Consider the following 26,636-nt stretch of genomic DNA (forward strand, 5'->3'; position numbering starts at 1 on the left):
CCTTCATCCCCAGTGCTATGGACTTGTAAGGGTCTGGAAAAAGACACAACTCTGTATTTAGTGGAAACGAAATATATTGAAAATAAAAAAACAAATACAAGAAATACAAATAGTGGTTACATGTCAGTCTTGACTGCAAAGTGTGAATAACTTGTGTATTCTCTGTCTTTATAGTAAGCGGAAAAGTTTGTTATCTGTGAGGTGGGCACCACAACAGTATAATAAAAAACATTAAAGTACATAAAAAGAATGATATTTGACTACATGAAAGGAATTACACAGAATTTCCAACTTCCTGCCACCTCCAAAGTAGATTGTAGTCCCAGCAAAATTGTGGCTATACCATATGCTGATGCACACAATACTGCTTGATGGCTGCAAGATATGATCCCTGCACAAAAATCTTCACACACTTGAGGTTTTCGGCATGTATTGCGTTTGACGCACATGTACATCTGTCTCTCCAAACAAATTTCACGCTGCACCATTCCTGCAAAAAGAACTGGCATTCATGAATCTTCTGAAAAGATGTTGTTAGTTTGATTACATTCTTCGATGTACTGAGGAGGAATTTATCTGTAAAGGAAACTAACTGAAGACTTGGAACGGTGAAAGACATGGAGCTGGTGGCTCCCTCGCATATTTTTAGTGTTCATTGCTGGAACTGGGAATGGCTGAAGAATGCTATGGATTCAACTGCTGATCAGCACATGTTGACTACTTTGACGTGAAACACAGTAAACTCATTTGGAGTTGACTCGCATCCAATCCACGTGAATGCCGTTTGAGTTATATCATAAACATATAAAGATAATAAGAACACAAAGCATATAAACATGGTTCTTCTACAGAATTCTCCTAATATTAAAAAACATACAGAAAAATCTGTATGATGTACATACTCTTGACAACAAAGATATTATATTCCAAAAATCCCGTAAATTGATCAAGTTGTTTTACTTTTAACTAAGAAAATCCAATTTTATGAGTAAGCAAGGACTGTCTTGCATTGACATTTTGAAGAAACAAATAGAGATAACGCAACAATAATTAAAACTTGCAAGACTAGCTTTGTAATGCCTACGATTTCCCATTAATCACTTAAAATCATTTAAAAATGATTTTCTTTATAAAAATAAAACTAGTTGAAGCACAGATTATAAGTTGCATTTTTAAAAAAGCAAAAAATTTGTTCAATTTTTAGCAGGAGGTTCATTTTTGCTATTCAAGTGTAATATAAATTCTCAAATTTTTCTTTTATAAGATTCTTTTTTATTCAACCTTTTTCATCCACAAACGAGGCATATTACCACTGAAGCATAAGGGGTTTCTGTGATAGCGAGTAGACTTATAGAGGGGAAATTATCGGGAGTTAGGTAGCAAGATGCTTGGTCAGATTTCACAATTTCAGTATGTTGATACTTTCAGGGGTGGGGAACAAAGAGCCATGAAAGGTTTCCAATGGTAAGCAATTTCAGAAGAACCTATCAGGAAATCTTCTAAAGACTTACAGGATCGGAGTATGATTCAACAGATAGTTGGAGTATTTTCGATTAATGAGTACAAGTGAAGTGAGTTCATCAGAACAAATATAAAATGTATTTAAAAAAATTACTTTTAATTTTTTGCAACGAGTTTCATTTTGCTGTGCAAGTTTAACAAAGTTTCAATGACAATTATACAAATTTTCAGAATGTGAGGTTTACTTTATAAGATAAAACTTTTTCGAAACCCATAACTTCAGTCATGTCAACCCTATTTCCAAAACAACTTTCACCACAGCATGCGTTATGTCACACTACTGAAATATGCAGATGAGTATATCAAAGTATATCTCGATAAAAAAAAAAAAAAAAAGATTTGAACTCTATAAATTTTTTTGTTATAATCAAACCTGGACATGATGCAACTCGGACTGAAAAAAAATTATCTAATGTAGAAGAATGCCCTAGAAACCTACATGATCCACTATCACTATGCAATCCTTACAATTACAAATCTAGAAAACCGAGCTGTTAAACCTGTCATAGTGATATGGAACAAGAGGAAGACAAAGAGGAAACCTAGTTGAAGCTGGTGTCCCTAATGATACTGGCTTAAACAGAATTGGAAGAGAAAAGATAACTAAATGTCAAGGTCTAATGTATGACATGAAAAGAAATTGGAATTTTATGAAGATCTCTATTATTCCAATAATTATAGGAGCTGGCTGCTTATGAAAAAGAAACTACCTGGCAAATATACCTGATGAACTTAGTGTAAGAGGGATAAAAACAATTGTGCTTAAGAGGATAGTTAAAATCCCAAAACTATTCCTTAGAGTGGAAAACTTTAGAGTCCATATACTCTCTGCAATAATATCAAACTGACAGAAAGAGGGTAACAATATCAAATATTGAACATGTTACTCTCGAAGATCTAACATTGGGATGAGGGGTCAGCTGTTCATGTGCCAAACAACACGTAGTCATCCATGTTCCATAATATAGATTAGTTTTTGAAATTCTTAAAATTATCTGTGAATAAATAAAATCTAAATTCATTTATTTTCTTTCTTTTCAGTTTGGATTGGATTATTTTTCCCGCTTTGCAGATATTTACAACAAGGACAGTGCAGGAGGAGCTCTTAAAAATGTCAAGGTATATAACACGGTCAATTTCAATTATTGCCATTTATTTAATAAAACTAGCGGCCACTTCTCGTTTGCCTTGCAATTTTATTTCTGTTTGCTACATGCTTGAAATCAATGAAACTAATCACAAAAAAAAAGAAAAATCCGCAAAACTATTGCTACCTCAAACTTAAGCTCTCTGTCCCTCACATACACACAAATACATTCTTATTTTATACCATTTCTATTACTTTTGTTATGTAATTGCCAGGCAATGCTGACTAGAAAACATTATTCAGCTATCTATCTATACATATATATCGATCACGTGAAAATCTGTCGCCCCTGTTGAATATTTTAGGCAGACATACAAACATACATTTAAACGGACAAGTGAGATTTATATTATAAATGACACCTTTATGTCACATTATAACAGAATAACACCGCAAGGTATAAAACTATTTGTGAAAGGAAAAGAGAATTTATATATATATATATATATATATATATAACTGGCTTTGCAAACTCATTTTTTTTCTAGTTCAAACAATTTAACTTTAGCTGAATGGGTGACTGAACAGGTTACATAAGTTATGTCAATTCTAACTATATATACTTTTTTTTACTACAGTGGTAGTATGATATGATGATGAATGAACATATAATACTGATACATGAAATTCCAATGAGAATGGTAATGACTCTGGAGGAGGGGTGATTTCATGACTAATGAATACTACTCGACTATTCAAAAAGAAGAATTAGTACCTGATGCATGGAGGAGGATATCATAGCAAGAGATAGACAGCCCCACCTCCCCCGAAAAGATGGTAATCCTTGTTGGATGGTATCATGATGAAGAAACATATATTACACGAACGCCCCCCCCCCAAAAAAAAATGTTTAGTAAGATGGTATCATAACGGAACAGATACTACACTACCCCTCTACAAAATAGAGGAGGTAATACTTGGAGAGATTTTTTTATAAAAGGAGAAGTTAATGGCTAAAAGTATTGTATCATGGCAACAGGAATGATACTATACCCCCCCCCACACACACACACACAAAAATAGTGGTAGAAGACAGTTCCTGGGAAGATTATCTCATAACAGAAAAGATGCTACATTATCTCTCCCTTAAAGGAGGATGAAATATCTGGGAGGATTAGCCCCCACCCCCTTAAAAAGTATGAGGTAATTCATGGAAGGATAGTCTTAACAGACCTGATACTACACTACCCACCTCCATTAAAAGATAATGCAATAATAGATTAATTTTTTTAGATAAAATCAAAGTGCAGTATCATTTCTCAGCATCAAATGTTTTATTATCAACAAAACTATTGCTTTTTTTTTTTTTTTTTTTTTTTTTTTTTTTTTTTAACTTCATGTGTGATAATGCAAATTACAAACAGAATAATTAATTTAGTAGGAATTGTATTTAAAAAAAAACAAATAGGAATACCTAACAGTGTTTGTAGATTACTATAGATATGGTATTTCTAAATGTTGTATACTAGAATTAAATAACTATTAGCTGGATTGATAATATAGTTCTGCCTAAAAAAACTTTTGAATTTATTCATTTAAAAAATAAAAAAATTTTTAAATCTGAACCAATTCAAATCCAGCCAGCAAACCTGTTTACTCTTCATATAATGATGTATAAGAATAATAATATGCCTTATTGTATACTTTACAGCAAATTTTTTCGTCAGTCCCATCAAAAGACTACGTTTTTATACATTTGAATATGAATTTAAATTGCCTAGTATAAAAACATTAATGAATTAATACATTTCAAAAGATTGGATTAACTATGAAACTTCAGTAAAATGTTTATAAGGCAGATTCATTATTGTTAAAAAGAAAACTTTTTTGTTGTTTATTTGTAATAAATTTAAATTAGAAATATTTTGATATTCATTTTATTATATTTATTTTTCTTTTTTAGCATTTCATGGAGGATCAATTCTCTACCAACTTACCTTCTGTCCGTGAACCCATGTCCGCTATTGATAATTTAAGGAAAACTTTTCACAATGATTTGGTTGAAATTCATGAACCATCAAAGCTACAAATTATGGATATCAAAAAGGACAAACCCCAACTGATTCTTGTACATCTTCCTGACTTAGCGGGTAAAAAGAATGAAGAGGCTACTATAAGAAATAATGGTGAGCTTCATCAATTGACCTTTCAATTAACAAAATAACTTACTACAAATACAGAATTACGGGTGGGACTTGTGGAAATTTCACAGTTGTATATTGCTGCCTTGCTTTAAAGGAGTTTCTGACATATTTCCATTCTATGATCATCTGGCACACAATATTTTTGTACCACCTTTGTTCAATTTATCTTGGTACTCATGTTAATGTAGTTTCAGAATATGTCTGGTTATACGGGTCTATCTACAAAACCCTTGTAGATGTTTGTAACATATTACATTTTATAGATGTCCAGCATGAATTTTGAACTTTGATTCATTCAGAAGGGCAAGGAAGTATTTTGGTAGGAGTTTCATGTTCAATACAACAGCAACATCAGATAAAATTAAGAAACATGTTTGGCATTGCATATTTAGCATCCCGTCTTTTAAAAAACAGGGTGAAGTGTGATAACATATGAACGATCATAAAATTTCCTTAGCAATATTATGTAGATGCTAATGAGATATAAAGAATTGTGAAAAATATTTGCAGCCAAATACACCCCCCCCCTTTTTTTTGTGGACTAGAATTGTAAAACTTCTTACTAAACTTGTACCTGCTTATAATCACAACTACATGGGAATTGTCAAAGATGTCATTCTCTTGGATTTGTTAAATCTCAAATATTTTACAGTTACAATTCAGTTCAAAATTGAACAATTTGAATTTTGAATAAAAATTTCTGGTTAGAAAACCCCCAGTTTTCTAACAAAATTCTGATTTTCCAACCACGCTGAGTGTTTGATGAAACGTTAACAGTTCTGTGAGGATTGCTATTCTTGGATTTTTAACAAGGCTCCAGAAAGCTGCATGGCTCCTTGGCTCTGCAAATCTATTGTAATGAAAAAAAAATAAACAAAATAATTATTTAGGATAAACCAGAACATTATCATGCTTGTATGTTGAAATATTTAACTCTCTCTCTCTCCATTTCTATCTCTCTCCCTCTCTATTTATCTATCTCTCTCCCTATTTATTTATCTCTCTCTCTCTCTCAATAATTATATATATATATATATATATATATATATATATATATATATATATATATGAAGGATTTTAATAGCACTGGGGGAAATGCCATTATTGAAATTGAGGATTTTTTTGTCGGCATTTCCCCCAGTGCTATTAAAATCCTTCATAAAATTTTGTACCCATAAAAATCTTTTTTTTATATATATATATATATATATATATACATGATTATTTCATTTAAATCAATATACGAAGATATAATTATATGCATAAATTTTACAATATTTACTTCAGCAGTGCTCAATACATAGGTAGAGCTAGTTAGTAAGTTATAAAAATATATATGTCTAAATGATTTTGTTCCCAAATGTTTTCTTAATTTATTTCAGATGAATTGATTGCTGAAATGCTGAAGACCTTAAAGAATCGTGGTGTGGATTATGCAGCCATGCTCACTGGTGAACAAGCACCCCATGAGGTAAATATTTTAAACTCCCTTAGGGATCTAAGGGATGTAATTTCTCTTTTATTTGTAAATAGCTTGAAGTATCGTATGTCCATTTGTTTAAAGAGTAAATTACATTTGTTGAAATTGCACTTGTTGACCAGTGACCATTCCCACATCTGATTTAATCCATGTAAATCCCATCAGCTTATGCGTTCATTTGAAACAAACAATGTTGCATAATAAATAAATTCTCATCAAAGTTTTGGGTTTGATAAATTTCCGCTGTTTTATCAAGAATAAAATAATTCCAGTTTTCATGCAAATATAGTAAAAATAAATTGATGACTCCAATTAGCAGCATCAGTTCTGTCACCTTTGTTAATTAAATTCCACAAGTATTTAAAGATATTGAAGAGATTAAGTTTTGGCCAAAATGATTGGATTTGGCATTAAATAACCCGAAAGGTTTATTTCAGAATTTTTGTGATAGAAATTGATACTTTGGATTATTCGAACTACCATTCGCATCTCGGATGTTATTCTCACACTGTTTCAATCACTGTAACATCCAACCAATCTCCTTTATGTACGTCTTGTCAAATTTAGGGATCTGTTTGGAAGAGAAAATGTAGAAATGCTATCCGACTGAAGACAAAATATGATATTAAGCAGAGTTAGAATCGGACATGTGTATCTTGCACACACATGAATACAGTTACTCAAAATCCTTGAAAGCATATCTGGCACAGATAAGGATATGTCCACAATAGTCAGTCCGACAAAGGGTGCATCATTGGGATTTCTTCTGGCCCTGCTTTATCAGGTTGAGGTATGGTCCCTATAATCCTCTAATCTTTGAAAAAGGATTAATTTATTGCTAATTGCCTGAGGTGCTCCAACCAAAGAATGTTGATAGGCCTACTCTGGCATTTTTTAGGCCAGAGCATACTAATCATAACGTGCTGGATTTTCCAAATCATGCATGACCTTTTGTCTAACTAACAGAGTGCATATGAGTGTGTTTGAAAATATCCGCAGCAGCCAAAGGATAGATGGCTAGTGAAGGTTATTTTTTTTTATTTATTTTTTTTTTTTTTTTTTCCAACTCTTTTACATTTTCACCCCAAACATGGCACATTGCCACTTTGATGTAGGGGTTACTATCAGGGACCTAAGTTGCAGGGAGTTTAGCAACAAGATGTCTGTTCACATTACACTTGAACTTCTGCATGTCGGTACAGTTGAGGAAGCAGGAAACTGGAAGAGAATTCCAAAGTCTTGCAGTTCTGGGGAAGAAGCTATTAGAGTAAAAGGCTTTCTTACATCTAGGGATCTTGACTGTGTGAGGATGGGACTTTGTTGTTTGGCCGGGGGTATTTTCGTCGAGGGGGTACAAGGGTTTGTAGTTTGTCAGAGCACCCACTATTAAAATACTTGTAAAACAGGCAAAGGGATGCAATATTTCGTCGATGGGACAGGGGCTGAAGCTTAGATGACAGTTTGGAACCTGTTAGGTTGGCAACTCTCTTTTGGACCCTGTCCAAGAGCAAGAGACTAATCGCAGATGCACTAGCCCAAATATGATCACAGTACTCCATACATGGACAAATGGTGGCTTTATAGAGGTACAGAATACTTTCAGGCGTAAGTAACTTTCTAGCATGATAGAGAGAGCCCACCTTCTTTGCAGCAGCCTTAGCAATGATCTCGATGTATCTATTCCAAATCATGTTTCCTGTGAACGTTAAGCCAAGGAGCTTGAACGAAGTGTTTTCAGATAAAGTATCTCTAGCCATAGCTATTGGTGGTTGGTAAGGTTTCATGTAATTATTAAAGGAAACAAGCTTTGTCTTGGCAGCATCGAACATTACCATCTATTTTTGACCACATTCCACTCAGACTGAAGGTCTTCCTCTAGGGTTTTGGCCATTACCTTAGATATGTGCTCATTAGTTTTCCCCACATGTCTGCTATAGAACGTGGTGTTGTCGGCAAATGTACCCATCTCAGAGACGATTTTATCAGCTAAGTCCTAAGTTATTTATGAATATCAGAAATAATAAAGGTCCAAGGATCGATCCCTGAGGTCATCCACATTTATATCAAATTTTTTGGACGTCCGCCCATCGAGGACAACCTGAATTCTATCATTTAAGAATGATCTAATCATGCTAAACATTCGTCCAATAATACCATAGGTTTTTATTTTCATGAGAAGACCATCATGCCATACTCTGTCAAAAGCCTTAGATATATTTAGGGCTACTGCCCTCTCCTCCCCTGCCTTATCCAGTGCTTGGTATAAATGTTCAGAGATTACAGTTAGAATATCTGCAGTAGAACGGGCTTGCCTAAATCCATATTGATGGTCAGACAAAAGTTTAGGAGCTGTAAGGTGGTGGACTAGAGCTTGATTAATTAAGGACTCAAATATTTTGGCGAAAAGCGGGAGATAATTTAATGGGTCAGTTCTTTCGCCAGAGTTTTTGTAAACTGGTACCACAGAAGCAGTTTTCCAGCAGCCAGGAAAGCAAGATTCATTAAGGCATTTGTTAAAGAGTTTAGAGAGAACAGGGGCAACCTCAGCGGAGCATTTTTTTTAATAGCACAGCCAGAATGAGGTCAGGTCCACATGCTTTTGAGGTGTCTTGGTTTTTTATAATATCATGTACTGCTTGAGCACGTATGCAAATTAGCAAATATCAGAAAAGAACCGCATATGGCTGAAAAAGGAAGCAAAGTATGCACCAGGAAAATTAGATGCGTAAAGTCGAAGGCGATGAATGGCTGGCTATGGCCAGTGTGAGGTCGGAAGAAAGATAAATGTGTTCTGAGTGAGATGGATGTGTGGTGGCGGCAAGAGATTTTTAAGCTGGTGCTGAGATGGCAGTGTTTTCTAATCTCATGGAAGATGAAATGAGCAGCAAAAAAGCATTGTTTGGAAAGTAAATAATAAATGCCTTTTGCTAAAACAGAAAAAAAGCCGAGTCAGATTTATTTGTTTTTGTTTGGTTGTTCCTTTCCAATGGTATAAGACGGCATGGGAGGGGGGGGGGGCTCCAAGAAAGGTTTGAACTGTAATGGACACGATTTGAGTATAACAAAGCTCTTGGAGAGAGGGTAAATAAAATACTTACTCAAAGCACACGCTGCACTTACTGCAATCAATTACTCATGGACGAACATATTTTAATCGATTATTCAAAATGCAGGAATATCTGCCAGAAATATTACCACACACCAAATGTCACCAAAAAATGTTAAAAAATGTGCCTAAATTACAATTAATGAATTATCTGAAAAAGATAATCATTTTCAACTCGTTTAGGAGAAACCAAAAATAAAATTAAGTCACTTTCCAGAACTCCTCAAATGATTACTTTATAAATACATTATGTGGCACAAAAGGGTTGATGTGCTATAAAACAAATGGTACCAATCATCATCTTGCTAATCTTTTCAGATAATCGTAGAATTAGAAATAATTAAGCACTATATGAGTAAAGGTAAAAAAAAAAAAATCCTCCCACATTATTGTACTATACATATGGCCAACTGGATGTAGACATTGTAGATTATAAAGTTAATTCTACCTAGAGGTTGTGAGTTCAATCCTACTTGAATAAACTTGAGAAAAATGAACTGCTATGAGATATCATGACAAATATGAAATGCAATATGGACACAGTCGACCTTTTAAATGATTTGGTTCAAAATTGCCAAAACTGATGGAAGAAGGCTGGAGAAGGAAACAGTTGAAAAGTATGAAAAACAAAAACGGTCCTCTTGTGACGACAACCGGTTCTACACATGCGCTAGATGACGTCATGACCTGATTTACTTTAAATAGTTGAAAAACTGACTAAGTTTCATGTACGTTGTGTTAGGTCAGTTGGTTAATGCATTGGTTCATTATCTAAACGTTTTGGGTTTTAATCATGGTGTGAGATGTCTTTTTTTTTTTTTTTAATTTAAATATTGAGCCAGTGTTATTTAAGCCATTTTTCACGCAACGTTCGTTTTTTTTTTTTTTTTTTACTTCACTTATCCACCCCCGGCCACACACCCAAAAACACCCGGATACCCACTGATTTTTTTTTAAATTTTAATATCGAAACAGGCTTATTTAAGCCATTTTTCACGTGTTCCTTTTTCTGTTTTCATCGTTTGTTTGCCTTATGTTAGTTTTTTTTTTGTGTTTTTTTTTCTCGATGTTTTGATCCCCCTGCGCTTAAGTTTTAATGTTGTTTTCTTTTTTTACTTCGCTTATAACAAACAAACCTGGTCAGTGACGGCGTCGTAATGCTCGACAACTTCCGTGCGCGCACCTGTCAATTTGGTTCTTATTTAAACTCAAACATCTTTCACTAACTCGTTCTAGCTGGCCGATTTTATTTTCAAACTTCGCCTCAGGACTTCAGGTTCGTTTATTTAACACCACACACACACCTCCAAACACCCGGGCAACGCCGGGTACCCCCGCTAGTATATATATAAAAGCGAAAATGTGTGCATGTATGTATGTGTGTTTGTATGTAAAAACTTTCGACATGGGTCATGGATTTTCACCAGGTAGGTATCATTTTAAAGTTCCAACCTTCACCCAACAAATATCGAAAAATTGGCCAAAAACATTAATTCCTTCACCCTAAAATCATCAGTTTTGTACAGGGAGGTGTGCTAAAAAAAAATCATTCCTTCATTTTCTCTGCTCCTGCTACTATGACAATGACATCATGTTTGACCGAGAAAACGTTTGCGTTAGTTTCAACCACCTGCAAGTGTTTTTAAAGGTTTAATTTTATCCGTTATTAAGTGTATGTCTCTTTAGCATAGGAGTAATGAGTCGGGCACTTTTTTTCCACCTTAGCCTCGATGTTTCAGGTTTGAGCCTGTCTTTCTACCTAAACTTTTTTCCTCTTTTACACCTTTTTTTCCCCCCCTTTTTTTTTTTTTTTTTTTTTTTTTTTAAACGTTTGTTCACTGTTTTGCTTTGTATTGGCTTTTCCAATTTTTCTTAACATCGTGTTTGTCTTTTTTTAATATTAAAACTGGGTCACCCTCGCCTACATACCCCCCCCCCCCCAAGCATCTGGGCAATGCTGGGTACCCCCGCTAGTCTTATATAGAAGATACTGTCAAGTCTGCCACTCTCTACTGGGCTAGTATCTACTAGTATACCTACTAGTATCTCTACAATCACAATATTTGTCCATGCATGGAATACTCCTGCCACATTTTCATCTACCACTAGTCTCTCCTTCTTAGACAGGGCCTAAAAAGGCTCTCTAATCTAATAAGTTCCGCACTATCTACCAAGCTTCAACCCCTGTCACATTGCCACAATGCTGCATCATTGTGCTTGTTTTTCAAGCACTTTAACGAATATGCTCTAATAAACTAGCTGCATGTGTACCCCTTGGATGTAAATACTCCCAACCAACTTGTTAAATCAGCAAAATTCCAACCCTTCACTGTAGAGATCTCCAGAAGTTTTATACTCTAATAGCTTCTTCTTTAGAACAGCTTGCCTTTAGAATTCCCTACCGACTTCCTGTTTCCTCAGTTGTGCCAACATAGAGAAGTTTAAATATAATGTGAAAAAAATCTCGCTTCACAACATCCTATTTAAAATGCCTTATAAATCTGACCCCTAAATGCACAATAGCTAGCCCCTTATGTCTTAATGACAAAGTACCTTGTTTGAAGTGAATATAATAATAAAAAACTAAAAAAAAACTTGCATTACACATTCATTGTATCATTTTTATATTATTTCTTTTTTTATATATATAACACGTCCTCAATCACATTGCAGAAATTTCGGAAAATACAATTCTGTTTATTTTATTTAAATTTTGCAATAGGAAAAGGATTCCAACTACCTCGGCCGTCATCTTTTGCAAGTTGAACCTAAAACCAATAACACAAATATCACAGGCATTTATGTTGATTTTCCCAACTGTGCCTTCTATGCAAGTAAAATTATGTTCTCTATAAAAACTGGTGAGAATGCAACTATCTACAACATGACCACTGTTACCAATAAGACTGCAACCTGTTCAAATGCTACATCATTGTGAGTATCTATCCTTTTTTTCTTTTTTCTTTAAGCTAAAACTGACTAGAAGTGGCAGGAGTGCTAAAAACAGAAGCGACTCAAAGATCTTTTTCTTCTTCTTCCTCTGAATCTAATGCCTACAAAATAATTAACTTCCAGCTGAAATCACTTAACTCAAAGCAGTATTTAAAAAATTCAAAATCCTGCAAAGATTTTATTTTGACTCCCCATCTCTGATACAAACTTCAAAGCTTGGCTATTTGTGCGTTCCTCCCATCTAAGTGGTCCTGGATATGACCTTAAACTATATCCGATGGTTAGGCCCCAGCTTGTGGGCTTTGGGGAGTGTGGAGCCACCCTTTAATTGCCATTGCTCCCAGGTCCACTCTGACCCGGAGTGATAGTACCTGTTAGGGTCCCAACTATGGGTTAAATAGAAAACAACTTGAAAAAAAAAATATATTCTATTAAAAAAAATTGTTCTTCAAAATCACTGGATTCGGCATTAAATAACCCGAAAAGGGTTGATATGTCGGAAAACAACCAACAAACAACTAAGTGTTTAAAACACGTGTGGTCAACCTTTAAAATTCTATCAGTTGTTTTTTTCATTTCCTTTTCTTTACTTTTACAATTCTATTATTATTATTATTATTATAATAGCATGTGTGCTATTTTCTGTGTCATGCTTACATCCAGGTCGTTTAATTAGTATGTACTTCCATTTCTTGTCATAATTTTACCAAGAATTCTTTATAAATTTTTGTTTCATTTTTGATTATAACTGATGGCACTCCAGTAATCTATTTTTTTTTTTTTCTAATAATTTTTTTCTAATAATTTTATCAAGAATTGTTCATAAGTTTTGGAACTCAAGTTATATAAATATATCTTTTTCATAAGTTTTTATTTTGATTTCGATTCAAGCTAATGCACTAAAGTCATATGGATATATTTTTTTTTATTTTTGAAATCGCAACTTTATGATATATAAAAATAGATAGAACATTAACTCTATAATAATATACTGGTGCTACCAGATCAGGCTGCCCTGTGGCTTCCTGAGACGAAATGCACCTACATTGACGTTTTTTTTGTTTTCTGATCTTTTTTGTAAAACTTAATTATGTTCTGCAAAACCAAAAACAAAAACAACAGCCTATCCCCCCCCTTTTTATTTTATTTTTTCCTACCTTACTCCCGGTCCTGGATATGACCTTAAACTACATCCGATGGTGAGGTCCAGCTTACGGGCTTGGGGAGTGTGGAGCCACCTCTTAATTGCCATTGCTCCCAGGTCCACCCTGACCCGGAGTGGTAGTACCTGTTAGGGTCCCAACTATGGGTTAAATAGAAACAGATTTTAAAAAGGAAAAGAAACAACAAAAAAAGAAAGAAAAAGAAAACAAATATATTCTATTAAATTATCTATTTATTTATTTATTTTTTTGCCCTGTCGGTAGGGCATGAGAACAAACCGACTGTCCCCCTGCAGAGGGTAAAAATCCCTCAATGGGGCAACCAGTTAGCCGTGGGTTGCTACCCGTAAAGTCTTAGGACGTGATCCTGGTGATTGAGCGAACCTAAACCAGGATACATAGAAGTTTAGGCACCGCAACACATTACTTTGGCCCTTACTTCGATTAGACGGGCGGTCGGAGAGGCCCGATCCGACCAATCGGCCAGTCACGCCAAGCCCCACCATATATTGCCCATTCCAAAAACCCACTACTAATACAACACATCCCCCCTCTCCCACAAATAACCCTACTCCCTAATATATGATGGAAAGCGGTGGCTGAGGGTCAATCGATTAGGTGTGAATATCGATGACGAGGCTGTAAACCCCTCAGGATTGCTACAGATCCCATAGCAATATCAAGAGAGAACAGATAATCATTATGATACCACCAAAGTCGGTTATATCATCATTGTATCCCTGTAGAGGCTGGGCGAATGGGTTTCCCCCCAGGCTCTTCCCAAATAGGACTCCGAGGTGGGTGGGGAACAAAGATGACGAAAAAAGAAAACAAAATATATGGCTTATTCCTCCCAAAAACCACCCAACCACCCAAAGAGAACCCACTCTGATGTCTCTGACATCAGTAGCTCTGACGAAGAGACGATAAAACCAAGGAACTCAACATTCGTAGTAATAGAATCAATGGAGGAAACTCCTTTGAGCAAACTATCACCTTTTAAAATTGAAAAAAATCTTAAAACTCTAAAACCAAAGTCTATTAAAAAACAATTTAACGGCAGCCTACTAATAGAAACCCATAACGAAGAACAAACTAAAGAAATATTGAAACTAAAATTATTTGAAAACATCAAAGTCAAATGCTACAGACATCCAACCCTAAATACCTGCAAAGGAGTAGTGAAAAGCCACGAACTTGCACTTTGTCCCTTGGAGGAAATCCGGACAAACTTACAGAAACAGAATGTGTTAGATGTTCGCAGAGTTCAAATTAAAAAAAACGGTGAGAAAATCGATACCAATACATATATACTAACTTTCGATTCCCTCACCATACCCAAAGAAGTGAAAGTCGGATATATGAAAATAAATGTAGAAATTTATATTCCAAACCCCCTCCAATGCTTCAAGTGCCAGAAGTTTGGACACCATCAAGATCGGTGCACACGATTACCAGTGTGTGGAAGATGTGGAGAAAGTGGCCCACACATTGACTGCAGAAAAGATTTCAAGTGTGCCAACTGCCTGGGAAACCATGGCGCTGGCTCTAGATATTGCGAAATATGGAAAAGAGAAAAAGAAGTGACCAAACTAAAACATATAAAGAATATATCCTACCCAGAGGCCAGGAAAATCATCGAAACTAAAACATATGCAGATGCAACAAAAAAAACTAATCCAATCAACAATCAAAATGGTCATATACATGTAACGGATACAACTGACAAGAAAATTGATGTCCTAAGCAAACTAATAAAGGAAATGAAAGAACTATTAGAAGAAATGAGGAAAATGAATAGTGCAATGTCTGCAACCAATCCAAGGATGATATTAAGTAAAGACACTACTGAACCACAAAAAGAAACAAAACCACAAACCATTTCTACAAAAACAACCGAACAACCATCAAACACATCACAAGCCAGAAAAGAATCAAAAATCCCCCCAGACAAAAAAAACAAACAAACAAAAACAGGAAAAGAAAGATCCCGATCTATATCTCGAACAGGGACTCCGACAGAAAATAGATTTGAGGGATTGGAGACGATGGAAGTTGAACACAATTCCAAATGATGAACAAAATATTACAATGGAATATCAGAGGGATAAAAGCAAACCAAAATGAACTCACATTATTAATAACAAATATGAGCCCAGCACTTGTCTGTCTACAGGAGACCTTTCTGAAAGAAAATAATACCATCAACATAAAACACTACACATCTTACAACTACATAAATAAAGATACGGACAGAGCTTCTGGAGGCACATCAATACTTGTGAAGAATGAAGTCCCTCAAAGACAAATAAATATAAACACAAACTTGCAAGCAATTGCAGTTTCAGTGACTCTACATAGAACTATAACACTTTGCTCAATATACATCCCTCCAAAAGATACAATCAACGAAACTGAGATAACTCAATTAATAAAACAACTCCCTAAACCCTTTTTTCTACTAGGAGATCTCAACAGTCACAATGTAATATGGGGAAGTAAAGAAACAAATAAAAAAGGAAAAGAAATAGAAAACATAATAAATAAAAATAATCTATGCCTCCTTAATAATCAAAACTACACCTATATGTACCCAGCAACAGGTACTTTCACCGCCATTGACCTTACCTTATGTGATCCTTCCATATATATGGACTATGACTGGAAAGTACACAATGACACCTGTGGGAGTGATCATTTCCCAATCATCCTGGAAAGTCTAAGTACTAGCACTGAACAAAAAACACCCAAATGGAACCTACATAAAGCAGATTGGGAAGACTTCCAGGAACAGTGCAAAAACCAATTAATTATCGAAAAGAATGAAGATGACCATTTGAACTACTTCATTAAAACACTCACAAACATAGCAAATAATACCATACCGAAAACAACCAAAACCAACAATCACAACAAACCTTGGTTCACAAAAGAATGCAGAAAAGCCATCAGAGCTCGACGAGCTGCCTTGAGAAAATTCGAAAAGTATCCAACAAGCGAAAATCTGGATTTCTTCAAAAACAACAGAGCAAAAGCCAGACGAATCATAAAGGAATCCAAAAGAACAACCTGGAGAAATTATATATCCAAAATTAATGTGAATACCAAGGCGAAAACAGTTTGGAACATGATGAGGAAAATAGAAGGAAAGTGTAGTAGTACACCAATATCCCACATCTCTAAAGGCAACAAAATATACACCGATCAAAAAGATATTTCCAATAACCTGGCAGATAATTTATCAAAAATTTCATCATGTGACAGACAAACAGAGAAATTCAAAAAGATTAGAGAAAAGGAAGAGAAAAAGAAAATTCTATTTAAATCACAAAATACTGAAAAATACAACCAACCTCTTACCTTGCCTGAATTAAAAGAATCGCTAACCAAATCCCATGACACAGTTACAGGGCCCGATGAAATTCCATATGAAATCCTCAAAAAACTTCCAGAAGCCTCAATGAAATACCTACTTGAAATTTTCAATATTATATGGTCCAGTGGAAACGTACCCGAGACCTGGAAAGAGGCCACAATAATACCAATCCCCAAATCTGAAAACTCAAACATCCAATCCCAATCAAGTAATATCTCAGATCCATTGAATTTCAGGCCAATAGCTCTAACAAGCTGCATTTGTAAGACCATGGAAAGGATTATAAACAAAAGACTAATCTGGTTCCTGGAAACAGAGAATCTTATTACAGAACTTCAAACAGGATTCAGGAAAAACCGAAGTTCAATAGACCACATAGTCAGACTTGAAACCTTCATCAGAGAAGCCTTTGTAAGGAAAGAACATTTAACAGCAGTGTTTTTTGACATGGAAAAAGCCTACGATACTGTGTGGAAGTACGGTGTTACAAGGGATCTGAAGGCGCTTGGACTAAAAGGCAGAATGCCAATTTTTATTGAAAATTTTTTAAAAAATAGACGGTTCAGAATAAAGGTTGGCACAGCTCTCTCGGACTTGAAAGAACAAGAGAATGGAGTACCTCAAGGGAGTATACTGTCAGTGACCCTGTTCAGTATCCGAATTAACAACATTGTAAAAAACCTTAACCCTGGGGTAGATTGCTCCCTATATGTGGATGACTTCCTAATATGCTGTAGATCTAGATATATATCTATAATAGAAAGGAAGCTTCAATTGTGCTTAAACAAAGTAATGAGATGGACGGAAGAGAATGGATTTAGATTCTCCAAAAGAAAAACGAAATGCATGCATTTCTGCAAACTAAAGAACATGCATAATGATCCTGTCCTAACCATGGAAGGAATGCCCATACCAGTTACTGACCAGTACAAATTCTTAGGGATTTTATTTGACAAAAAGTTAACATTCATCCCACACATAAACTATCTGAAAAAAAAATGTAACAAAGCTGTAAATCTTTTGAGAGTGGTAGCACATACCGATTGGGGTGCAGACAGGGAAACACTCCTTAAACTTTACAGAGCACTAGTCCGCTCAAAGCTAGACTACGGTTGTTTCATATATGGATCAACCCGAACATCATATATAAAAAGCCTAGACCCTATTCACCATACTGGCCTAAGATTGGCCCTAGGAGCATACAGAACTTCCCCCGTGAACAGTCTATACACGGAAGCACACGAACCCCCACTAGATCTAAGGCGAGAAAAGTTAGCCCTTCAATATTTACTGAAACTGAAGTCTTGCCCAAACAACCCTGCATACCAATGTACCTTCTATCCTAAATATGAAGAACTCTTTAACATGAGAAGAAAAACTATCAAAACGTTCGGGCTCCGAATGAAGGAAAGCATTGAAGAATCGAAAATTCCAATCTCCAGCATTCACAACTTCATACTGCCTAAAACACCCCCATGGACCATGAAACAAGTTGAAATAAAACTCAACCTAAACAAAAAGTCCAAATCTACCACAAACCCTATTGAATACCACGACGAACTTCAACATTTAAAATTACAATATTCAGACTACACCTTTATCTACGCAGACGGGTCTAAAAGCAACAATCACACTGGATGTGCAGCAACGTACCATAAAACCACAATGAAGAGAAATCTTCAAAATGAAGCATCTATATTCACTGCAGAGACTATAGCTATCGATCTAGCACTCAACATAATTTCAGAGGAAACCACCAAAAACTTCATCATTCTCACAGATTCTCTATCAGTCCTATTATCTATACAAAATCAAAAACAAGAAAATCCACTAACAACAAAATTAATAGAAAAAATCAATATCCTTTCAACTACTAAAAACATTATTCTTGTCTGGATCCCCAGCCATGTGGGGATCAAAGGCAATGACAGGGCAGATACAGCTGCAAAAAGATCTTCTCACCTTCCAACTGACAATTTTAAGATTCCACATACTGATCTTAGACCCCAGATAAAAGCATACATACAGGAAAAATGGCAACTGCGGTGGAGTCAGCAAGAGGGCAACAAATTATACTCAATCAAACCTGAACTTAAGGAACGATGTCCGGACATCAAGAGATCACGCCGAGAAGATGTGATACTGACTCAGCTGCGCATAGGGCACACCAACTTTACTCATTCTTATATACTAAATGGAGAATCGGCGCCAGAGTGCATCCCATGCCAGGAGACACTCACAGTAAAACATATCCTAGTTGGGTGTGATGACCTTGCCCCAACTAGAAAATTATATTATACAGAAAGCAATATGGAAGACCTTTTTGAAAAGGTCAACTCAGCAAATATTCTAGCATACCTAAGGAAAGTAAATTTATATAAGAAAATTTAAGGAAATTTAAAGTCATCCAAATATACACATCCATGTATAAATACAACATTTAATTTCTTAGTTCAATTTTATAAAAAAAGGGAGGAAAGGCTGAAAAAGTCATTCCCCCCCTCCCAATAAAAAAGTTAAAAAAAAAAAAAAAAGGACTCCGGCATTAAATGACCACATAGGTTGATATGCCGTAAAACCAATCAATCAATCAATCAATATAATAATATATACGAAATCTGCAAGAATTAAAATATGATATTTAAGCATATTTTATGACCAGGCTTTGTCGGGCGTTCATGCTAGCTTAGTTTTAACAAAAAGCTACAATAATAAGTTTGCTAGTTATAAATTAGTAATAGTAGTTTTTCTAAAGTCTATGTAGTAAGAGTGTACTTTTTTTTTTTCATTTGAAAGCCATGACTACAATTAACCAATGTAAGATAATAAACAAGATAAGTCATTCATGTAATTGCATATGTCCACCTGATAATATGAGGATGGGCCAAAGTCTTATCTAGACTTTACGTCTCCATATAATGAAGTATTCCCATAAAATCTATAAAATATATGCATCATTCAGACACTATATATTAGTACGAAAATATATTTATGGCAATTAAGCAATACAGAAACTTCTGTTTCATTCCTGCAGGAAATCATCAGGTTAAGTACATTATTTTTTGTTACTGATCGTTTTTATATATATCTAAGTAGTGTAACTAATTGATCAGATTCATTATTATTTCTCTCTCCTGGATTAATGTTTTCATTGGCTGAACTTCTTTCAAACAAAAACTCAGTTGATCTTTACATGACGTCTTTTGTAAGTGTGTCAAATAAAGAGGTGACTTATTTTAGCATGGAATAATTTTTTTTTAATTCATCTTCCTATTTGTTGCTACTTTAGATCTACAGTTTTGTAAGTTCTTTAAAATTTCACACTTCTCATTCAAACATAATTTACATGGATAATCTAAATGTACATGTATTGGCTCATTATAATATTTTCAATTTGATTATTGGCGAGCATTTGATTTCTTTAAGCTCCCAGTACTGATTCAGTAGTGATGTTTGGAATTAGTATTTTTTGTTATTGAACGTGCTTGTTATATCTCTTAAATTTTAGAGTTGTTTTTGTTATTCAGGTTTTCTTTGACAAGTACTGTGGTTTGATAAAAGATGATTTTGGTTAATCAAGTATTCTTATAGTAATATATACTTTTTTTTATATTTGTGCCTCCAAAATGGTGAGATGTTTACGGATGGGGGGATAGTAAGAAAACATGATGGAAATATGAGACTTTCCTCAAGATACTGTTAAAATAAGGACAAGCTATACAGCTGTGTTTTGCTCAATGTGAGTGTGTGTATGCCTGCTTTCGATTACATTAAAAGCATTGCAAAAACAAAACAAAAATCTTGCAGGCTTGATTTGATACCTGCAGTTATTTGTTTTCTGGCTGGAATGTGATGTTTTCTGTCTTTGTCACATCAATATGATACAAGACAAAATATCTCCACGAATTCAAAATAAATCTTAAGAAATTTTTTTTTTTTTTTTTTCAGAATGGGGTTCACTTTGGTTTCTGAAAACCAGCAACTGACAGCAACATGCAAGTAAGTGATCATATTTTTTTTATTTATATATCAAATAACACTATGTCAATCGTTTTATGGTTTTCCTCCACATGACCAAAATGTTGAATGAAAATTTGTGCATGTAGTGTGTGTGTGTGTGCATGCGCACACACACACACATATATATTAAATAATTTTTTTTATTTTTTTTTTTATGTGCATAAAAGTTATCCATAGACATGTGTGATTCTAGTTATCAGCTATTATAAGCATGATTAAACTTGTTTGGCAAGGTTCAATCCCATGACTACACGATCTGAAATATGGCATTTTACTACTGTCAAATTTTATGCATGATTTTATTACTTTTTAAATAGATGTTATTTTAAAACATTTTTTTTTGCGATAAGTTTGAAACGCTGTTTTTGTATTTAACTTTGCTTACCTAAGTGATGAGTTACCTGCCCTTTGTTTTTAGCATATAAATGCATCTTCCCTTTTATTGACAGGGCATATTTATTTTAAATATTTAAGAAAATAAAAATAAATAAATATGTCCCATCAATAAAAAGGGAGGATACATTTATATGCAAAAATGAAGGGAAGATAACTCCTCATTGTTTAGGTAAGTGAGATTAAATACAAGAAACAGCATTTCAAACTGTTGATATCACTAAAAAAAATTACAGGTCTTGTAGTGTGTGTGGGGGTGGGGTCTTGGCAAGGTTTTGTGTTGGTCTACCAGGCCACAATTACCAAATAAACACTACCCCTAAAAAAAATAAGGTGCCCCACTCTAAAATTTGAGTGGGTGTTCATTTTACATTAAATTCATACTTTTTAAAGTTATAATTTCGTCATAAACTACTTGTTTCCTGGGATTTTAACTGTTATTTTCGTTTTCAGGATCCTTGAAAACCTATAATAGTGGTAATTTTAAAGGATTTTTTTTTTTTTTTTATTTCAATTTTCACCCCAAACAAGTCAGTGTCACTTTGAAGTAGAGGGCTACTATTGGGGACATAATTTGCAGGGGCATTATGAAGGGAGATGAGTAGCAAGATGTCTGTTCACATTACACTTGAACTTCTGTATATCAGTACAGTTGGGAAAGCAGAATCCTGGAAGGGAGTTCCAAAGACTTACAGTTCTGGGGAAGAAACTATTGGAGTAAAAGGCTTTCTTACACCTAGGGATCTCTACTGTAAAGGGATGGGACTTAGTTGCTTGTCCGGTTTGTCCGGGGTATTCACGTTGAGGAGGTACAAGTGCTTGCAGTTCGTCAGAGCATTCACCATTAAAGTATTTGTAGAACAGGCAGAGGGATGCAACATTTTGTCGATGGGACAGACTGAAGCCTAGATGACAGTTCAGGACTTATCAGGTTGGCAACTCTCTTTTGAACTCTGTCCAGAAGTGAGAGACAAGCAGCAGATGCACCAGCCCAAATGTGACAACAGTACTCCATACATGGGCAAATGGTGGTCTTATAGAGGTACAGGATACTTTCAGGCGTAAGTAATTTTCTAGCACGGTGGAAAGAGCCCACCTTCTTTGCAGCTGGCTTGGCAATGCTCTCAATGTACCTATTTCAGTTCATGTTCCCTGTAAACGTTAGGCCGAGGAGTTTAAAAGAAGTACTTTCGGGCAATGTGTTCTTGGCCATTGCTACTGGTAGTAGAGAAGGTTTCTTGTAGTTATTGAAGGAAACAAGCTTAGTCTTGGCAGCATTGAATGTGACCATCCATTTTTGTCCCCATTCCACTACAGATTGGAGGTCATTCTCTAGTGTTTCTGCCATTTCCTTAGATATGTGTTCATTTGTTTTCCCCTCATGCTTGTTATAGCGAGTGGTGTCATCGGCAAATATACCCATCTCCGAAACAATTTCATCAGGGAGGTTATTTATGAATATCAGGAATAATAAAGGTCCAAGGATAGACCCCTGAGGTACTCCTGCATTTATATCATATTGTTTAGATGTACGACCGTCGAGGACAACTTGGATTTTTCTCTTACTTAAGAAGGAATTAATTACATTATGTATTCTTCCAGTGATCCCATATGATCTAATTTTCCTTAGAAGACCATCATGTCATACCCTGTCAAAAGTCTTAGATATATCAAGGGCTACCGCTCTACCCTCCCCTGTTTTGTCCAGTGAATGGTATATACGTTCAGAGACTATAGTTAAGATATCTGCTGTTGAACGGGCTTGCTTAAATCCATATTTTTTGTCGGTCAGGAATTTAGCAGCTGTTAAGTGTTAGACCAGGGCTTGATTAACTAAGGACTCAAATATTTTGGCGAAAAGCGGGAGGAGACTAATGGGGCGATAATTTAGTGGTATTTAGTGTGTCATTTGTTTTCCTAGTTTTGCATATGAATTATAAAATCTATATATATAAATTCGCATTCCTGTTTGTTTATTTGTTTACAATTTGATTAATATATACAAAACGTGTCTTACTTTAATCTTTCAGTTATTTCTATATATAGTATGATTCTTGCAAAAATATACAATTAAGAGATCACCTTATTTGCATATGACATTAAGAAAAATCGATTTTACTAAATAGTGGTATCTTAGTTAATGTTTTTAGCGAAAGAATTGTTTTAAGTATTCTATTTAAAATAGTTATTTAATAAACTTTAAACAACAATTATATTGATAATATATTTAATTCAATTTATTTGGAATTCCAACAGCGATCTTTTTTAAAAACTTGTTTTATTTAGAGTTATTTGCCTCTAGATGCTATGCGTAAAAAACAAACGTTCGCCAAATAAAATCATTTGGTAATTTCATTAAGTTTCTAGCTGGAAAAATTGTTCTGTGTAGATAGGAAAATGTTTGGCTTTTTTTAATATTTAAAAAAAAAACCCTTATGAAAAAAACTGAAAAGATTTCATTTGTTTGTTTTATTTTATTCCTTAAAGGGCTATACTTAAATTGGTAATTTTTCTAGTGGGGTGGGGGAAATTACATTGGAAACATAAAATAACGATAAATTTAATTATTTTTTTATGAGACCATTCTCTACTTTCATCTAACAATTTAATAAACAAAACTGACCCCAAAATATGACACATTCAATTGGGGGCGAGGGAATTACATTAAAAGTAAATCGAAAAGCCCCCCCCCCCCCAATAAAAGCAAATCGAAAATTTCCTTTACAAAAAAAGCCAGTAAAAAAGTGCCCTTACAAAAAAATAAAGGTAAATGCGTGGTTTAGCAGCGTAAATTATTTGATAGACAAAAAAAAATAAAAACCCAAAAGGCTGATATAAAAGCAACAAAAAAAAATTCATTTTTATGTTTTTCTTATTCGACTAAATGTGCACGCCTTACATGTTTAACATTTGGATGTTTTTTCAGGTTTGACAGATTGGCCTTTTAAAGGCCAAATTTGGCCTTTTTTACGCTCTTTTATTACCAAAAAAAAAAAAAAAAAAAAAAGATGGCGCCTAAAAACATAGTTCATGAAAGAGCTTAAAAAGGCCAATCTGCCAAACCTTAGAAAGACCAAATTTTAAAATCAATATAGCGGCCATAAATAATAAATATAAATGATAAAAAATAATAAAAATGAAATTTTTTTTCTGATTTTATTTCAGCCTTTGGGTCTAACAATGTGTTTTATATAAAAATAGTTTTTATATTTTTGTCCGCTAAACTACACATTCACCAAAATAAACGCACGCATTAATGTTTATAAACATTATTTTTTTAGGTTCACAAAATCGTGAGTTTTCTTAGGACAGTGATCCCTATCTGATGGAGAGGGTATCAGATACTTCTTTTTGGAGGCGATTACATTTACCTGTTTTTATCCGTTCTTTGATTTTTGAAATTGTTGTGGGGGTATTCATATTACCCATGATGAAAATTAGTAAAGCAGGCGTGTTTTAAACAGAACTTCATGTCAACCCAGGCAATGCTGGGTATCCATGCTAGTATCTGATATTGCCCCAAAAGCTCTGGCCTTGATGGAGAGAAGACTAAAACTTGCTGCTATGGTTTCAAATGATCTGAAATAACAGCAAGGGAAGACTTGATTCCAAATATTTCTCATATGTTATATCTCCCCTCTTTGGTTTTCATACATAAAGTAAATTGCATAGTGTATAAGAATTATTTGATACTGGAGATATTCATAATCGTACCTTTTTTCCAAAAGCAGCAAGATTTTGTCTCCTCTCCATCAAGGCCAGAGGTTTGGGGGGAAAATATATATATATTCGCCTCGTGTTGTCTGTTTGGAGATATATTGCTGGGGAAAAGTTTTATCTTTTTAAAGAACAAAATAATTTCAAATGTAGATATGTTTACAATTTTTGTCTTTAATGAATATGTATGAACAAATTTGAATGATTAAAAAAACAAATTACTTTAAATCCTAAAAATAAGAATGAAAATTATTTGAATGTTTAAACCTTTCAAACACATACTTTACTGAGATATTTTTGTTTTAATTTTGTTTTTTGAAATGAGGAAAATCTATTTTAAAAAATGTATTTTATTTCTTTATGTTCTAATGTTTCAGTTATTTTATGGACCTAATCGATGATTATTCCTCGTGATCGTAGGTAGAATTTAAGGAAAATTTCAATGGTGTCTTTAGATTCAGTAAAAAATTTCTTTTATTAAAATGTATTTGAATATTTTGTTAACATATTTATTAATCCAGAAAGGAATTGCATTCAAAATGGCTATATCAGTTGGTTTCAAGTCTAAAAACTTTTTTCTTTATTTTCAGTTTGAACTTCACAATAAGTAAAAGAAATGGCTGGGACTTAAAAGGCTTTAATATTGATTACACTGTGAAGGGTCAAGCAGCAAACAGTGTAGCTTTGCTTGTTTCTGATGTTGCAGCACCAAATGGCTTTTCATACCATTGTACGGCACCACCATTGCTGAAATCTAACGTTACAGAAGCTACAAGTGTCGTCATGGCACGACTGGAAAATATTCAGGTGAGGAAAAATGGCAAATTTTCTTGAATTTCATTCCCACTTTTTGTAAAATTCTACATTTTTTTTCCCCCTTTTTGTAAATTTTTTTTTCTTGCGATTTCCATTTTTATAGAATTTTATGAGAACAAAAAATATAGCAAATAAAACGTTGCTTTCATCTTTCTATCTTGTTTGAATTTCGACATCAACACTATTTGTCTTTCACGTTTAGCAGTGGAGATTACTTTTTAAATCTCTTCCAATTTGTACATCAACTTGTGTTGTATTTCTCTTCATTTACATTCTAGCAAAATCTTACCAAATTGTGTACCAGCTAGTTCACTTGTTTCTGAGAAAAGCTAAACAATATTTTCCCTGAAATTTTTTTATGTAAAACATTAAGATGAAAACTTGAGTTCATTTATTTATTAAAATGGTTGGCGCTTGTTAAGATAGTCAGCAGATCGATTTTTTAAATATGTAATTTTAAGCAAAAACAACAATACTTATGTAATTATGTCGAAAATAGTAATATATCCAAAAATGTTGAGTTTTTAGTAAAAAAAAAGAAGTTTATTGCTATGGTCTGAAATCCATCGGTCATTAAAGTGACAAAAAGGGAGATAAGTATATCCCTTGTATTTGCAATCTTCTAAGGAAATGCAATTTCTCTCATTTGCCATTTGCTTTCAACTATAAATAATTTTCTACTCAATGAATTTTTGTAATTTTTTGATATATTACTATTTTGAACATGACAAGTAAGTACTGTTTTTGCTTAAAACGACATTAAAAAAAATTGACTCCTCTACTCTTATCTTGATAAGCAGC

At 34.2% G+C, this 26,636-nt stretch overlaps 1 protein-coding gene across 1 annotated transcript in view; it reads left to right on the forward strand.

Moving 5' to 3' along the window:
* Positions 1-26,636, forward strand: part of LOC145260592 (V-type proton ATPase subunit S1-like) — a 56,475-nt gene that overhangs the window by 25,660 nt on the left and 4,179 nt on the right. Inside the window, exons 3-8 of the mRNA XM_080118868.1 lie at positions 2,563-2,640; positions 4,572-4,794; positions 6,195-6,283; positions 12,121-12,332; positions 20,838-20,888; positions 25,610-25,826. Coding sequence (XP_079974994.1) covers positions 2,563-2,640; positions 4,572-4,794; positions 6,195-6,283; positions 12,121-12,332; positions 20,838-20,888; positions 25,610-25,826 — 870 coding nt within the window. The remainder of the gene's footprint in view (positions 1-2,562; positions 2,641-4,571; positions 4,795-6,194; positions 6,284-12,120; positions 12,333-20,837; positions 20,889-25,609; positions 25,827-26,636) is intronic.

This window comes from Euprymna scolopes, chromosome 36 (assembly GCF_053919585.1).
Source record: "Euprymna scolopes isolate OS-2025 chromosome 36, ASM5391958v1, whole genome shotgun sequence".
NCBI classification, from domain to species: Eukaryota; Metazoa; Mollusca; class Cephalopoda; order Sepiida; family Sepiolidae; genus Euprymna; species Euprymna scolopes.